Source organism: Castor canadensis, chromosome 3, assembly GCF_047511655.1.
Source record: "Castor canadensis chromosome 3, mCasCan1.hap1v2, whole genome shotgun sequence".
NCBI lineage: Eukaryota > Metazoa > Chordata > Mammalia > Rodentia > Castoridae > Castor > Castor canadensis.
In genome coordinates, this window is record NC_133388.1 from 189,783,221 (window position 1) to 189,801,202 (window position 17,982).

Below are 17,982 nucleotides of genomic sequence, written 5' to 3' on the forward strand. Positions count from 1 at the left end.
AGAAAAATGAAAAAAAAAAAAAAAAAAAACAGGACAAATCAATAGAAATGTAGCCAAAAGATCTGAAACCTCTAAGTCATAGCAGAAGAAATCCAAGTACTCAATAAACATCTGAAAGTGTATATGCAAGATCAGTAATAACAAATGTGCTGCAAACTAAAACAATCATCAGACTGCACTGCACTCCTGTCTTAAGAAGACTCGATTTATGGAGAGCCTCAGTGACTTTTTACAGGAACGGACACTCACAGGGACTCTCAGGTGCAGGCACAAATTGATACAATCTTTATGGAGAAAAATTTTGGCAGTATTTTTCAAAATATGCATATTTAAACCCAGGAGTTCCACTTCTAAATAAGATCTTAGAAAAAAAAACTGTGCATATGCACACAAAGTGGACTGTAGAAGGATGCTCACTGCAGCCATGCTTATTATAGCAAAACGCTGGAATGCTCCCAAACTCCCATCTGCAAACAAATGGCTACAAATCACCCCAGTAGTCCCCAGCCCCTTCTCCTGAATATCAAAAGATCAAGGCAATTTCAAGGAATGAATTAATTTTCAAAATAATAGTTACAGAGTGATCCTATTGATAGAAAGAAAAATGAGACAAAGCCACAAAGTGTTAACTCCTACGACTCCTGGGAAAGACTAAGTTAGGAAAGGATGAAGTGAATTTGCATATGTGAATTTATGTATCACTTTATTGACTGAATTTTTATATGACTTGATAAGATTTATATAAAATGTCAACTTTAAAAGTATGCTTATTATTTGTGCAATAGTGTTTAAAGTTAATTATAAAACTTGATTTAATTCATAATAAATAAAATTCTTACCTTCCAAATTTTCAATTTTTTCAATGTTATTTAATGCTAAGTTCAAATATTCAAGCTTCTTCAGTTTGCTAACATTTTCTGAAATATACAAATAATATAATTAATTAACCTTTAATAGAAAAAACATTTTTAGATAATCTATTGTGAAAATGATAAGACAACCTGAGGATTATTTTTATATGTTTAGCAAATTCATGTTGCTTTTCAAATCTTTCTGTGTACACCAGACAATGGTTGCCTTCACAGCATTTCCCTCAGCCTCCATCCTTCCTAACGGAGCATAGATTTGTTCAATCTCTACCCAGACCCAACTCCAGGGGGCTAGGTTTAATCAAGCTGGGTCAGTACATGACCATTCAGTGTTACATGCTAGGAAAGGCTCTGGAACCTAGACTTAAGTCAACTGGCCATGGCAGTCTCCAGGTAGCCATGTTGTACAGAAGGGGGCATGCATACCAAACTCCCAAGCAGATGAAGGGAAAGCTCTACCTATCTCTTTTTCCTGCTGGATCAATCATGAGGGACCATCTGTCATATGTTGTGGCTGGTGAAACAGATAGGAGAACTAACCCACCCTGGAGTATGGTCTTCCTCTAGACTTACAGGTGAGTAAAATAAGAGTTCTCCTTACTGTTAGGTTTCTTTTACTTGAAGCCAAAAATCAACATGATACAGGATTATCTTTTATTTTTAGATAAATCTGAAAGCACATACAGACAAAACAATCACTATATACAATCAAGGTAGATTTGTTTACGCAGAATGAGGCCTTTAAAAACAGCTAATAATAAGTCATGGCTGCATTGCTGAGTACTTATTACATGTCCCACAGCATTCTATGCACCTTACATATGTTATCTTATTTGATCCCAGGAATAACTTTTTGAGGTAACAAGTATTGTTGTCTCTTTATTCCAAATGAGAATATCAAGGTGTTCTCTTGTCCAAGGTTAAATGGTAGAACCAAGAAATTTGACCCCAGAGCTGTACACTAAATATTTAAATTATACCTCAGAAGACCAGTTCCTTCTAAAATGACAAGAAAGATGATGCTCCTGATAAGAAATGTACATTTGAGGTAGCCTCACTTAAATAATACTTCTATTCCCCTTTCTCAGGAATATTATGACTACCAAACATGATGCTACATAATCATCCCACTTATCACCATTAACAATTCATCTAAAATTCATAGAACATCATATATATATGTAGATATATATTCTCATAGATCTGAGATAAAACAGTTTAGCTCTCAGGGTCTCAGTCTACTCATATTTTAAAATGAGGATTTAGGGATAAATGAAAGCTTCTCTCAGCAATTAAATTATTCAAGCAATACTAATGTTTATAGAAGGTTCTTTAGCACCATCTGAGCATTCAAGAGTCAGCAGATTTGGAGGTTTCTGTGAGCCAAGAATTATGACAAACAGTGTCTAGTCTGCATCCTGCACAGAAATACTCAAAGTTAACACTGTTAAAATTTCCAGCCCACAATAAGATAATACCTGTTCTAAACAGATTCCTCCTCCTGTTCCTTTGTTATTTGATTAACTCTCTAAATAGCAAAGACTCATCTGGTAGAAATCAACATAAGACTTGTTCAGTAAGATTTTACCCAATTAACTCCTCAAGACCAAGGGGCCAAACTGGTCAGGAGGAAGAACAAAAGGCTCCATAATTGAAAATGCCCAGGCCTTCCCAGGAAGCAGAAAGGGAGTCTGAGAGCTCCAAGCCACAGCATTCTGGGAGCAGTTGTCACCATAAGCAGGACCACAAACTTGTAATGAACCAAATCCCTTCTCAGATGAAACAAGCTTGTGGCCCTCACTTTATGAGGCCCTCAGGGAAGCTGTTGAAAAAGCTGATTTCAGAAGCCCACCTCTACCCACCCCTTCTGCACTTCAGTGGAGCCCCAGATGGTCCTTGGCTCACACTTGCATCAGTGCTGAGTACAGCCTTCCTCCGCAGCCCATCTGCACTTCCAGTGAGACCCAGGGCTTTAGGAAAGGCAGTTGTTTTGCAAACTTCTACCTCAGTGGCACAAGAGCAAGTGTGAATCCTAGAGAAGTAGTTTTACTTGCTAAATAAATGCCTAAAAGCCCATGGGTGGAGCAACGCTGAAAATCCCATTATTAGGATTTAAAAGAGTGTTTAATTTAAGAATACTTTGGAAGCAAAAATTTAAGCTTTCTCACAGTCTGAAAAGGCCTGAAATACTATGCTACTAATTAGTAATTGTGATGGAACCAGCTGTGGAGATTAAAATTTCAGGAACTCTTAGATCTGTACAATTAGACCCATGCAAAAAGCTGGCAGTTTTTTGTAGTAGCCTTTTTTACTTGAACAATGTGCCAGAGTTTCTAATTTCTGGTAAGTAAAAGATGCCGAAAATAATTATCTGAAGAAACATAGAGCTTTTTAGTAATCTTCAAAAAATGATGCAAATCTAGGCTTTTTTTTTTAATAATCTTAATGCCAATTTTCAATTATCTATGGAACCAGAGGCAACTATGCCACCAGAGTTTCTCAACCTCAGCAAGACTCACATTTGGGGTCAAATAATTCTTTCTTATGGGAAGTTGTCCTATGTGTGGTATCATGGTTCACACACACACACACACACACACACACATCAAAACTGTGTTTGGGCCAACTGCCCTCTGTTGAGAACCACCACATCACCACGGAAAGTTAACTGCAACCTTCAAGCTGCCCTCTGGTCTCCAGGGATAGGCTCTCTGTCTTAAGCAAGTCCATCTCTTTCCCTCCAATTCCACTCTCTTCTCCCTTCTGCTCCCCCTTCATTAGACTAGCCTAGGACACTCTAGGTTAAATGACACCATTACAAACAACAACGGCCCAGTAGCTTCCATCTAATGAGCGTTCAGCCCGAGGCGAGCACAGTGCTAAGAACATCTTTTCCTGCACCCCTTACACCAGTTCTGTACACTGGGTGTTGTTACCCCTGTTTTTATAGAAGCTAAAACTAAGAGCCAGACAAGTTGACAAGTTAACCAACTTGTCTATTTTTATACAGTCTGCAGATGGCAGAAGCAGGGCTTACAAGCCAGGTCTACCTGATGTTGATGCCAGAGCCTGTGCTTGCATTTACCATTAAATTATATAATATTGACAGTTCTTTGTTTCCACATGGCAGTTCCCCCTTCTCTCTGGCCCTAAATTCATTATTATGGAGGCAGAGGAGGTGGGGGCAGGGAAAGACCAATTTATCTGATGGGTAAACTGGAAGAAGAAACTGGGCATGCTGGATTCCACCCTCTTTCCTGGCTTCTGGGGTCTTCCTGTCAGCAGAAAACATGGGATCCCAACTCTCTCCTGCCATACAGCAGGGCCTACCTGGACAGGAGAAACCTGAGCTTACTCATTTCTGCTCATGACTAGTGATAGCTTATTCTGGGTATAGTATTAGCAAGCCCACCTGGCTGCAAGTCTTTGTCACATTGCCAATACTTTTCCAATACTTTGATCTTCATCTTCATCACCTGACTACTGCACTTACCCATCAATTTCAATCCAACCTGTACTCACTCAGTACCCAACACTGAGCACAGTGCTTTATGCTTATACAGTATGGAGGAACTAGCTGTCACTGTCTGTGGTAACCTGACAAGGACTTACACATTCCCACATAATCTTTTGGTTTTGCAGAGTGATGCAAAATCACGAAAAATGCATGAATTATATCCTCCTCCCTTTCAAACTTTTTTAAAAGATCAGGTCAACTAATGTCTTCTTTACACTTACTTCCTCTTTCAAGTCCTTCCTTAATGGAGATTTTCTCAGCTCAGGCAGCAAGACCAACTCTACATGGAAAGGCTCAGGGGAAGTGTCCCCACACAACCACTGAGAGATGACTGTGTCTCTTTTCCCACGCATTCAGTTATTATCTCCAAGAATAGCACTCCATTTTCCAGAGCTGTCCCATTCTAAGTACTAAAAAATCATGAGAACAAAGTACTGAATCTTACCAATTTTTCCAATGAGGTTATTTTGAAGATAGAGAATTTTTAAATCGCGGCACCATTTGTCAATATGTTCGAGTCTTTCTATTTCTTGCTGATGCAAGGAGAGTTCCTCCAGGGAAAAAATTACACAGTCATTGTGTTCAGCATTCCGCCTAATAAGATCTTCTGTGACTGAAAGACAATTTTTTGCATATTACATTTCCATTCCATTGTTCATCATTGGGTTATTACGTTATTAATGCACTAGATTTTCTTTGCAGCGAAATGTCAATTCTTGAGGTCCAAGTGATTTTCAAAAAGGAAGAGATCAGGGAAATCCTGCCATGAAGTGAGTCAGAGGGAAGAAGAGACATGGTAATAGCCTAAGTCTTCCTAGTCTCTGCATGTGTCAGGTATACCTATGTTCTGCTACTAATGGACAGAGCTGACAGCTGATAGTTATAGGAAGGCCTATACGGACTTTAGGTTAAACTGGACAAGATCCATGGACCTGAGGAGATTCCAAGATGGCGGCTAGAGGGAGGAAGCAGAAAGCAAGCCTCCTATAGTGAAATCTTGGAGAGATGCTGGAGACACACTGTGCAGGCATAATCACTGAGAAAAGGCATAACTTTGACCCCTCCACACCTCCAGCCGGCACAGAGAATCTCCACTTCACATTAAACGGAGAAACCAGGAGTGCATCCGGGCCACAGGCACCCGCCCCCAGATGGCTTGGGAAGACGCAGACCAGGTGAGCTTCGCGGTACCGCGGTTCTCCCACAGACAAGCCTGGGCCAGAGCAGCATAGCCCCCTGGACAGACTGACCTCCACCCGGGGAAAAAAGAGAAAGTGAGTAATAAGCAATAAGAGCAATAAAGACACACGGGAAAGAGGGTGGGGCGCCCTGAGCGCTGAAGATTGGGGGAAGGGAACCCTTCCTGGGACTGTAAATAAACAAGCCAGCCTGGCTGGAGAGCCTCTGGCGGGAGCAGGGGCACACACCCAGCAACTAGGAGCAGGAAAGCTTGTGAGAGTGGCGGAGGGAGGAAAACTCCACAGGAGAGGAGGGAAGACCCACTTCCCACGTGAGCTGTAAACAAACATGGCAGCTGGCAGAGCAGCAGCACCACCCAGTAATCAGGAGCAGGAAAGCTTGTGAAAGTGGCGGTGGGAGGAAAACTGCACAGGAGAGGGGGAAAGACCCACTTCCCAGATGAACTGTAAATAAACATGCAGGCCTGAGAAAGCAGGTGCAGTGTCACCTTTCCCAGTGTGCTTGGAAAGGGGAAAGCCTGTAGCAGAGGCTCCTGCACAGGAGAACTCCAAACAAACAAGGCCTGTGGGACCAGGTGAGTGCTAAGCTCACCCCAGAGATCTGCATAAATAAAGCCTCCAACAACAGCAGGCTGACAGCAGCGGGCAGGCAAGCCACAGCTGCAGATACCATTCTCAGAACTGTCTCCAGACTCTTTTTTTTCTTTTTCTCCCTACCTTTGATGAGAGAACAACCGAATTACATCTGCAAGCTGAAAAACTTACTGAAACTGTATTGCATTTGAACTTGGGACACTTGGTGGGGGTTTTTGTGTGTGTGTGTGTGTAGTTTTGTTCTACTTTATGTGTCCCCTTTGATGAGACAACTACAGAACAACATCTGAGACACCATCTACAGGATTGGAGACTGAGATGGACATCCAAATTATTAAGACTGAAACTTCATTGCATTTGAACTTGGAGGTTTTTTGGTTTTTTGGTTTTCTTAAATTTTCTATTTTTTTCATTTTATTTTAATACATTTTTATATATAGATTTTTCTTTCATTTACTTATTTTTAAATTTTATTCTTATCTTTTTTTTTTATTTTTGATTTTCAATCCTTTCTCTGACTCTCTAATCTCTGTTCAGCTTACTGTCGACTAGTACACTAAAGCTCCCTGTTTATACCTTTGAAACCTTCTTGTCTGATACCTTGTTCTGTATTCTCCTTCCAGTCTGTGTATTTGTTTTTCCCATTTCTTTAACTTCTTGCTTTCCATCTCAGCTCACCCTTCCATTCTAAATATTACCATTATTATTATTACAAGCTAGAAAATACTTAATTACACACAGTACAGGGACAGTAACAACACCAAAGACAATGACGGGAAGACAGAAATAACAGGGAAACCAGTTTCCCCACAGCAAAAAATTAGTACAGGAACCAGAGGGAAATGAAGAAAACAGGTACTCAGATCCAGACTCCAACAAATGAAGATAAACTATGCCAAAGGACCCAATGAAGCCCACAAGAATAATTTAAAAGAAGACATACTACAGGTACTCAATGAGAATTTTATAGAGATGATACTGGATAGAGTCAACCAAAATGTACAGGAGACACTCAAGAAATTCCAAGACAACAAAAATAGAGAATTTGAAAAAGCAAAAGAAGAAATAAAGGAAACCATAGAAGCACTGTATAAACACCAAGGTGAAAGAGAGAACATGATGAATAAACAGATAAATGAACTCAGGACAAAAATAGACAACATTAAAGAGGAAACCACCCAGGAATTCTATCAGACATTTAAAGAACTGATACCAACCCTTCTTAAACTGTTCGACGAAATAGAAAGGGAAGGAAAACTGCCTAACACATTTTATGAAGCCAGTATTACACTTATCCCAAAACCAGGCAAAGACACCTCCAAAAAGGAGAACTATAGGCCAATCTCCTTAATGAACATTGATGCAAAAATCCTCAGTAAAATAATGGCAAACCGAATTCAACAACATATCAAAAAGATCATTCACCACAACCAAATTGGCTTCATCCCAGGAATGCAGGGGTGGGTCAACATACGAAAATCAATAAATGTAATAAACCACATTAACAGAAGCAAAGACAAAAACCACTTGATCATCTCAATAGATGCAGAAAAAGCCTTTGATAAGATCCAACACCATTTCATGATAAAAGCTCTAAGAAAACTAGGAATAGAAGGAAAGTACCTCAACATTATAAAAGCTATATATGACAAACCTACAGCCAGCATTATACTTAACGGAGAAAAACTGAAACCATTCCCTCTAAAATCAGGAACCAGACAAGGATGCCCACTATCTCCACTCCTATTCAACATAGTACTGGAATTCCTAGCCAGAGCAATTAGGCAAGAAGAAGGAATAAAAGGAATACAAATAGGTAAAGAAACTGTCAAAATATCCCTATTTGCAGATGACATGATCCTATACCTTAAGGACCCAAAAAACTCTACTCAGAAGCTTCTAGACAACATCAACAGCTGTAGCAAGTTAGCAGGATATAAAATCAACATAGAAAAATCATTAGCATTTCTATACACAAACAATGAGCAAACTGAAAAAGAAGTATGAAAACAATTCCATTTACAATAGCCTCAAAAAAAATCAAATACCTAGGTGTAAACCTAACAAAAGATGTGAAAGACCTCTACAAGGAAAACTATACACTTCTGAAGAAAGAGATTGAGGAAGACTATAGAAAGTGGAGAGATCTCCCATGCTCATGGATTGGTAGAATCAACATAGTAAAAATGTTGATACTCCCAAAAGTAATCTACATGTTTAATGCAATTCCCATCAAAATTCCAATGACATTCATTAAAGAGATCGAAAAATCTACCGTGAAATTTATATGGAAACACAGGAAGCCACGAATAGCCAAGGCAATACTCAGTCAAAAGAACAATGCAGGAGGTATCACAATACCTGACTTCAAACTATATTACAAAGCAATAACAATAAAAACAGCATGGTACTGGCACAAAAACAGACATGAAGACTAGTGGAACAGAATAGAGGACCCAGATATGAAGCCACACAACTATAACCAACTTGTCTTTGACAAAGGAGCTAAAAATATACGATGGAGAAATAGCAGCCTCTTCAACAAAAACTGCTGGGAAAACTGGTTAGCAGTCTGCAAAAAACTGAAACTAGATCCATGTATATCACCCTATACCAAGATTAACTCAAAATGGATCAAGGATCTTAATATCAGACCACAAACTCTAAAGCTGATACAGGAAAGAGTAGGAAATACTCTGGAGTTAGTAGGTATAGGTAAGAACTTTCTCAACGAAACCCCAGCAGCACAGCAACTAAGATAAATGGGACTCCATAAAACTAAAAAGCTTCTGTTCATCAAAAGAAATGGTCTCTAAACTGAAGAGAACACCCACAGAGTGGGAGAAAATATTTGCCAGCTACACATCAGACAAATGACTGATAACCAGAATATACAGGGAACTTAAAAAACTAAATTCTCCCAAAACTAATGAACCAATAAAGAAATGGGCAAGTGAACTAAACAGAACTTTCTCAAAAGAAGAAATTCAAATGGCCAGAAAACACATGAAAAAATGCTCACCATCTCTAGCAGTAAAGGAAACACAAATTAAAACCACACTAAGATTGCACCTCACCCCTGTTAGAATAGCCATCATCAGCAACACCACCAACAACAGGTGTTGGTGAGGATGCGGGGGAAAAGGAACCCTCTTACACTGTTGGTGGGAATGTAAACTAGTGCAACCACTCTGGAAATAAATTTGGAGGCTACTTAAAAAGATGGACATCGATCTACCATTTGATCCAGCAATACCACTCTTGGGGATATACCCAAAAGACTCTGACACAGGTTACTCCAGAGGCACCTGCACACCCATGTTCATTGCGGCACTATTCACAATAGCCAAGTTATGGAAACAGCCAAGATGCCCCACTACTGACGAATGGATCAAGAAAATGTGGTATCTATACACAATGGAATTTTATGCAGCCATGAAGAAGAACGAAATGTTATTATTCGCTGGTAAATGGATGGAATTGGAGAACATCATTCTGAGTGAGGTTAGCCTGGCCCAAAAGACCAAAAATCGTATGTTCTCCCTCATATGTGGACATTAGATCAAGGGCAAACACAACAAGGGGATTGGACTTTGAGCACATGATAAAAGCTTTAGCACACAAGGGAGGGGTGAGGATAATTAAGACACCTAAAAAATTAGTTAGCATTTGTTGCCCTTAATGCAGAGAAACTAAAGCAGATACCTTAAAAGCAACTGAGGCCAATAGGAAAAGGGGACCAGGAACTAGAGAAAAGGTGAGATCAAAAAGAATTAACCTAGAAGGTAACACACACGCACAGGAAATTAATGTGAGTCAACTCCCTGTATAGCTAACCTTATCTCAACCAGCAAAAACCCTTGTTCCTATTATTGCTTATACTCTCTCAACAACAAAATTAGAGATAAGGGCAAAATAGTTTCTGCTGGGTATTGAGGAGTTAGTGGGGAGAGAGAGTGGGCGGAGTGGGTGGTAAGGGAGGGGGTGGGGGCAGGGGGGAGAAATGACCCAAGCCTTGTATGCACATATGAGTAATAAAAAATAAATAAATAAATTTAAATAAATAAATAAATAAATAAATAAGGTCCATGGACCTGAGACAGAGCAACTTCTAATGAGATAAAGTAGGAAATATGAAAACATCTCCCACCATTCAATCAGGAAAGGTCATTCACTCATTCATTTAACCAACATTTATTAATTTAACTAAAGTTTAAGAGAAAGGAAAGGAACACCGAAATAGCACTGCAATCTCATAAAGCAGCTGCCAGTTGTTCTGTTTCCAGGAGGAATGAAAAGCTGTTCACAGGAGGAACAGAGAGAGAGGGAGCTCCCACCCCTTAACAAGAATGATGCGTAGCAAGTGCTGCTCAGAGCAAAGGTCAAGAATATGGGATGGCAATGGTATGAGAATGGACACAAACTGTGCTCCACTGTTGGAATCAGGAACAAAATCATAAGTCAGCTTTATGAAATGGACTGAATCAAAAAGGCAATGACAAAGGAGAAAGCCTGCACTTCCCAGCACTACTAAAATGATACTAATGTAATCACAATTTTAGGTAGAATGTGTAAATACTGCATATCCGTTCTAGGAGATACTGATAACTTATTTATATTCATTTACAAGATGCAAGACAGTACTCTAAATGCTTTGGATGTATTAAAGGACAAATAGAGTTATTATTTACATTTGTCAGATGAGGAATTGAAGCACAGACGGTTTCATTAACTTGGCCAGGTCTCTGAAGCAAGTGCTAGAGCCAAGACTGTTTTGCTGTTGCTGTTGTTTGTTTCTTTTTTGTGGTACTGGAATTAAATCCAGGGCTTTATACATGTCAGGCAAGCACTCTATCACTTAAGCCTCACCCCTAGACCTTTTATTTGTATTCTTATTTTTGAGATAGAGCCAGGTTTTAAATTCATAGTCCAATGCCAGACCATGTGCTCTTAACCACTATGTGACACCACCTCAAACATGAGCAAATCAAGGGCAGTTCCTTGGGCTTCCTGAACGTGCAGACTCATCTAGCTGACACAAGTTCTTCATAGAACTTTGACAGCCCCACCTCTATGCTACATCCTTGAAAATGGATTTTGCCTTATGTCTTAATATAAAAGCATGTATGAACTTGTGTATAGTTAGCTGAATTCTGCTACTTCTGGAGATAGACAAGGAGAGTGCAGAGGTTGAAATTAAAATACCATACATGAGGAACATTCCTGTTGTTCTAAGCTTAGGCTCAACTGACAGGCAGAGATAGGTGCCATCCCCATTCTGGGAAGAGGCAGGTCAAGGGGCTGCAAAGGAGGCTAAAAGGGGAACCCATCATCCCTGGCTTGCTAGGATCCCTACTGCCAGCTGTACTCTGTTCTCTCTGTAATGCAACTATCAGCTTGGAGAACAGCTTATGTAGACTGCTCTATTCAAGGGAAAACCCAAAAACAACAAAAATCTTCCTGAAAACCATACCCAAAAGGGTATTGAACTTGCCTGTCACCAAGTTTGGATTTTGTTTGTTGTTGTTTTTATTATTGTTTCTTTTTCTTTTCTCTCTCTCTCTCTCTCTCTCTCTCATGCTGGGTATCAAACCCATATCCTCGACCACAAGGCAACTCTACTACTGGGTCTCCAATTTTGTTATAATATTTTAAAATCAATTGATGATGAGTAAGTGGGCACAGCCAATGTGAGGGTACAAAAGAGCTGTTATGTAAACTAAAATGTATTATATCTACCTGTAATTTATCTATAAAAGTTCTCTTAGCAAGGATGCCACATGAGTTAAGGGGTTGAGATGGCCCAATCAGTATTATCTGAGATGCAGAATTATTCACCACTAGTGATTAGACCCTCTGTGACCTAAACTACAGAAACCCATAGCAAGGAAGTGGCATGTTGGAGGATTATTTGCCCAAGTCCACAGGTCCAGGAAGATGTGCCCTCCCCTCCAGACCATGCCAAAGGAGGGAATTCACGGCTTAAGAGGTCCTAAATCTGCCTCCAAGTTCTACACTGGTCACTTCTCCAGGTTCATTCCCAAAGACAGACTACATGATTGGGTCTGCATTTCCACATATCATCATGCTATGATGTACATAAAACTAGCTGTCAAAACTTCCCTTTTGAGTCGTGTGGGTATTATGAAGGAATTATGTGGTCTATACCCTAACCACGAGAATTAAGGGCTAAAAATCTCTGTAGTTTAAAGAGCTGTGGAGAGGGGAGTTCTCTGAGCATGACTAACAGATTCACACACACACACACACACACACACACACACACACACACAGTACGCTGTATGGAATACCATTTTATAGCTCTCAGGAAACTATTGCTACACAATGCTGCTTGTAATAGCAAACATCATTGCAAACAACAGAGTTCCCCAAGAAGAAATGTATAAGGATATCTACATGGTGCATGGAGATTATACTGTTTCATACTTTTAAATGAGAAAGCATCTCGCAATTATACTCACTGTCAATTGCCACCAAGCGTTTTTTAACTCCAAGGAGCACTGTCTACCTTTTAGAAATTCCTGCTCCAAATATTTCAGCAGTACATTTACACGGCATCATTCTAAGATTTAAGAAGTCTTTAGAAGCATTAACATGTCATCATAAGCTTTTTCAAAAGTGATGGCATTATAATACCTATTAGATGGTCTAGAAGACATGCCAAGGTATGTATGAAACATTGGTTTCATTTTCTCACTTAAGAAAATTTCAAATAAGGAAATTAAAAAAAAACTCCAATGGGTTCTGAGAAGTCTCTCACCCAGAGAAAGTGCTAATAAATATCTAAATATCAGCATGTTTCATCTGTGGTTGATGAAAGATATTGACAGCTTTAACCACATATACATCATTATCTCACTAAAAGTTACTGCTGGGGAATTCCAAAATTGAACCAAAGCTCATCAGTCAGCCTAGGTTTGTCTCTAATTCCTTAACATTTATCAATAAAATGACTTTGTAGGTGCAAAGGGCAGGAGAAAAAGGTTTCTGATGTGTTAGAGTTTGTCCTGCTGTGTTTGCTTCTAAAAGCTACTATTCAGTACAGTTCTAAAAACTTCCAAAGCCAGTAATTTACTGTTCATTCCTTTAGACTTTATGGCATGTTTTGTAATATATATATGAAACAGAGAGTTTACAAATAGGAGAAGTATACCTCCTGAAGCATCTAACTTCTTTCTGTTATTTTCAACAGAAATTTTTAAAAGCAGGATTGCACATTAACCTGCCTTTTCTTACTGATTCAGAGTCATCATAATGAGTATCAGTAGCCAGACTGTTCCCTAATCCAGCTGTACCTTTAGAGGTGACAGACATAGAGTGTGCTTTGGAAGAGCACCAAGTGCTATGGTGCAATGACAGAAGTACCAGGAAAGTGTAATTCCTGGGAAGAAGGACTGGTCCATGCCACCGAATCAGAGTATGGAGGTGAGAAGAGCCTCATGGGGAAGAAGACTGGGCTCAATCTTGAAATGCAAACAGAAGTTCTCTAGACAAACAAACAAGGACAAGACATCCAAAGATATCTTGGATGATACAATGTGCTGTCCATTTTCATCTTCAAAACTGAGAGATTAATTCTGCTAGCTGCTGGAAGAAATGCTAGCAGCCAGTCCTCAGCTGCCCACTTTCTTTCAGAGCTGCCTCAGTTACAGAGAGAGATTTTGACTAAGGTCATGTCCTTTTCCAGGAAAATCATATTCAATGACTGGTTGATATGGAGCTGTGAAGGTTCAGTCAGTCCTTCTCCTCAACTCAGGAAGTCAGAAGGTCCCTTAGAGCTCCTGGGGTTGTTAAGCTAAGTCCCCACCCAACTCTTGCTTTCTACCCTACCCACTCCAAGAACACTCTCTAATTAGCTTCCTACATACATGCTAATCTCCATGTGAAAGTCTGATTCCAGGGGAACCCAACCTGGATGCAGTGATACCACAAGTAGTTCCTGAGAGCAAATGCTAGGTGAGATTGAGAGTTGGAGTCAGTTTCAGCCTACTGAAATCTGACACTGGAATGCCAATATGGGTACCATTACTGATGGTCAGTGAGACACAGAAGTGCCTGACTCACAGTAGCTGTGCAATTTTTAGGACTTTCAATGGTGTTGGGCTGAGATGGGATGCATTAGTAAGTGTGACATATCAGGCATAGGGAGATATGGGGGGTGACTATAATTTGTAGGACAATTATATTAGGTGACTATGACTAAATATATTTGGTAAGGAAAGTTTGTGAGACTACAAAGAACCGTTAAGAGCTAAGTGTGAAAACAATAGGACTGTGTTGGTAGTGTATGAAGAAAACGTTGGTAGGGCAGAAAAGGTTGAGGACCAGGACCATGCTTAATCATAAAGAAGAGCAGAGACTTTAGGTTCCAAATATGATGGATAGGATTTCCATTCCCAACCTAAAATAACTAAAACTCTAGACAAAATATATGAAACTAATATGTTAAAACTTGTCTATCAGGAAATCAAAAGGAAAATTCACATTTTGAACCAAATGAGAAATGAAAATAAAGCAGCCTATTGAAATTTGTGGGACATGACTAAAACACTGCTTGGAGGGAAATTTGTAACACTAAATGCTTATAGTAAGAAAAAAGAAAAGCCAGAAACATCAGCTTCCACTTGAGGAAACTAGAAAAAGAAAAAAATTAAACCCAAAATATGCAGAAGAAAGTAAACAGTAAAGATTTTAATAGAAATTAGTGAAATGGGAAGCAGAAAAACAACAGGACAAATCTGTAAAAAATAAAGTTGCTTCTTTAATAAAATAAAATTGGTAAACTTCTATTCAGTGTTATCAATAAAAAAAGAAGACACAAATAGCCAATATTAGAAATGAGAGGTGATATCTATGGTACACATATTAAAAGAATAATGGGGAACAATGGAAATAATGTTTTGCCAATAAATTCAAGAACTTAGATCAGATGGATAAATCTCTTAAAAAGATGAAAACTACCAAAGCTTTCTCATACACATGGATAGGCTGAAGAGCCCTCCATCTTCTAAGGTAACTAGATACATATCAAACACCTTCTAAGTCAGGAAACCTGGGAACAGACTCTCCACTGATATATCCTATCAAGCAATTAAGTAAAAATAATACTGTATACACAAATTCTTCTAGAAAACTGAAGAGCTGTTAGCAAGAGGCAAAGGCCATTTCCAGGGGAATGCGGGAGGGTGGAAAAGAGCACGTGTAAAAGGGATTGTGGTATAGCAGTGGGGAGGACCAACCTCTCTACCTCAAGCTCTCGAGTCTTTCCACTCTGCCTCAGTTCCTCAGGGGACAGCATACTGTAATGTAGGATCCAGAGGGTATCTTCTGGATTCAGTTCCCAGCCCTGCCTCACTCAACTCAATGGATATGTCATTCCTCCCTGCCTTAAAAGGTTGTTGGGAAGATTTGAGCAAGAATGAATGGAACGCACTTTAACCAAGCTGGCACATAGCAGATGCTCTTAAGAGAAGCACCATTATTGTTTGCATTGTCAACAGGACTTTAGTTCAGACCACTCTCTCCCACTTGAACTCCTATATGGTCAAGTCATGTCATGAAAAAAAAAAAAAAAGCAAACCTTGGTTCCCCCCTGCTCTTTTACGAAAGTGAAATCTTACAGATTTCTAAGTTGGCAGTGTAACATAGAAAACCTGCATGGTCTGATCTCAGTGTGCCTTTCTGTCAGATCTTCCTTCTCTCTCTGCCCTACATCCCTTCTTTCTGTCCCTCACCTGAGCTCGTGCAGCCACAACTGGCCATTAAGGGGACCTGTGAGTCCTCAGCTCTAGGCTTAACAAGCCTCTACTGTTTTCCTGGAAAATCCTCCCCTGGGGGTTAGGGCCCTGCCTGTGAACTCAGGGATCTCTCTCCCCTTCCCAGTAGGCAGCAACCACTCAATTCAAGTGCTTGCTTTCTCCCCTAGGAAGGTGGCCCACCTGTCTTGCCCATGACTGTATCCTCAATGCTTGCCTCAAGCCCTAGAAGTCTGATAAATGAGTGATTTAACAAATGAAAGTGAGTCAGATTCAGGGAAAGTGGGCAAAGAATAATCTAGAACAAAGTTTTTGTTTTTGTTTTTTAAAGTTGATGAGAAAAAAAAAAGAAAAAGGTAGAGGATCAGAGGCTGGGAAAGAGCTCTGAGAGGAAATGTCAGTAATGGGTTAGGAACAGGGTTTTAACACTTTTGAATACCCACACACACACACACCCCACTTAGAGGCGGTCACCAATTCCAGGATGAACCCCCATCATCTTGATTTAAAATGTTAATTATGGTATTTGCACAATGATAAGTGATAAATGAGATGAAATGTTATAAAAGTGTGGCCTTCAAAAATGTCTCCAAATCAGGATGGAGCACTGTAATCTAACACTGAAGGTCATCACATCAGCTTGCGGCCTCAGAATATTTTTAACAAGCTCTTTTACATTAACCGTGTCTGTAACATAACACTTACACACCCGGCTCCCTGGACCATTGAAAACCACCCTGCCTTCCAGAAGGGGCCAGGACCACAGCCTGACGTGGGGGCGAGGGGGAGGGACAGACGCCCGCGGGTCACCAAGTCCTCCACCAGCTGCCTCCCTTGCACCTCGCCTTTTATGTGACACGGGAGTCCAGCCTCCCCCAGGCGCGGCTGCCGGCGGAGGACGAGGACCCGCACAGACCGCGCTGCCCAGAGCGACGGGCGGCGCGGGGCGGGAGGGCGCCGGTGTCTGGGGCTGGGGACCTGGGGACCGGGGGACCCGGGACGAGCCCCTAAGGGGACTATCAAGGACAGAAGGCGGGGATGGCTTACTCCGGCCCATGGCGACTCTCTGGTTCACTGGCCCCCGACGTCACACGGGTCCCAGGACTCCCCGCGCCCTTCACAGCCGCGCCCCCGCGCGTCCGAATCTGGTAGTCATAGCAACCAGGACTCTACGGCGGCCGCGCGGGGCCAGGCGGCGCCGCGTTTCCTGACCCGGAGCGGAAACTGGCACTACCGCGCGGGAGGGGCTCCGGAGAGGACGCCGGGCTGTCCCAGCCCAAAGCTGTCCCTGTCCACGTCCCCGTCCTGACCTACAAACTGGTTCCTCTCCCCAGTCAAGGTCCAGACGGGATCCCGGAGTCACAGGACGCGCTTACTTCCTAATGGGATCCCGGAATCACGGGACGCGCCTACTTCCTAATGGGATCCCGGAATCACGGGACGCGCTTACTTCCTAATGGGATCTGCCCCTAGGCTCTCTCTACGTTTTTTTTTTTTTCCCCTCTGGGTATTTAACGCGTCCAGAGCCAGGCAAGTTGGATTTGTCCCCCACTGTATTTAATAGGGGTGTGACCTTCAGTTTCCTTAGCTTCAGTTTCCAAATCTGAGTAGTAAAGCGCTACAAGCATCCTTGTGAAGCTGTAACAAGATAATTGAAGTGAATGAAAGACACTTCTTAAAAAAATGACAGGCTCATTATAAAGCTTAGTTATCACTACTGTAGCTAATCCCCTTAAAATCACCACTAGCAAATTTTCTGAAAATACTATTCCACCACCTTCTTAACTGTAAAATACAGGAAAGTACTGCCTACCGCCCCCACTGCTCCCCTAGCAATTCCCTAGTCTCTTCTCCGCAAGTGCCCAACACACTTAGACTAGGGAGGAGGTCCCAAAGTTCATTCATCCTCAAATGTTCATAGTTTCATGTACCACACCCCCTAGGGTATGTGTGTGTTCTTATTACAAAAGTAATTATTACCCTCATTTGAAAAAAAAAAAACCATGCAATATGTGAAAGATAAAAAC

The 17,982-nt window shown here is 40.9% G+C and overlaps 1 protein-coding gene across 7 annotated transcripts in view; it reads right to left on the reverse strand.

The window, feature by feature from the left end:
• The window catches only part of Dnaaf11 (dynein axonemal assembly factor 11), a 123,792-nt gene extending 106,640 nt beyond the window's left edge, over positions 1–17,152 (reverse strand). For all 7 annotated transcript variants that reach the window (XM_074069242.1, XM_074069241.1, XM_074069240.1 and 4 more), the window contains exons 1-3: positions 17,003–17,152; positions 4,832–4,999; positions 840–917 (exon numbers count right to left, since the gene is read on the reverse strand). In XM_074069242.1, coding sequence (XP_073925343.1) covers positions 840–917; positions 4,832–4,999; positions 17,003–17,012 — 256 coding nt within the window. In that variant the 5' untranslated portion in view covers positions 17,013–17,152. The remainder of the gene's footprint in view (positions 1–839; positions 918–4,831; positions 5,000–17,002) is intronic.
• Positions 17,153–17,982: the final 830 nt, after the last annotated feature.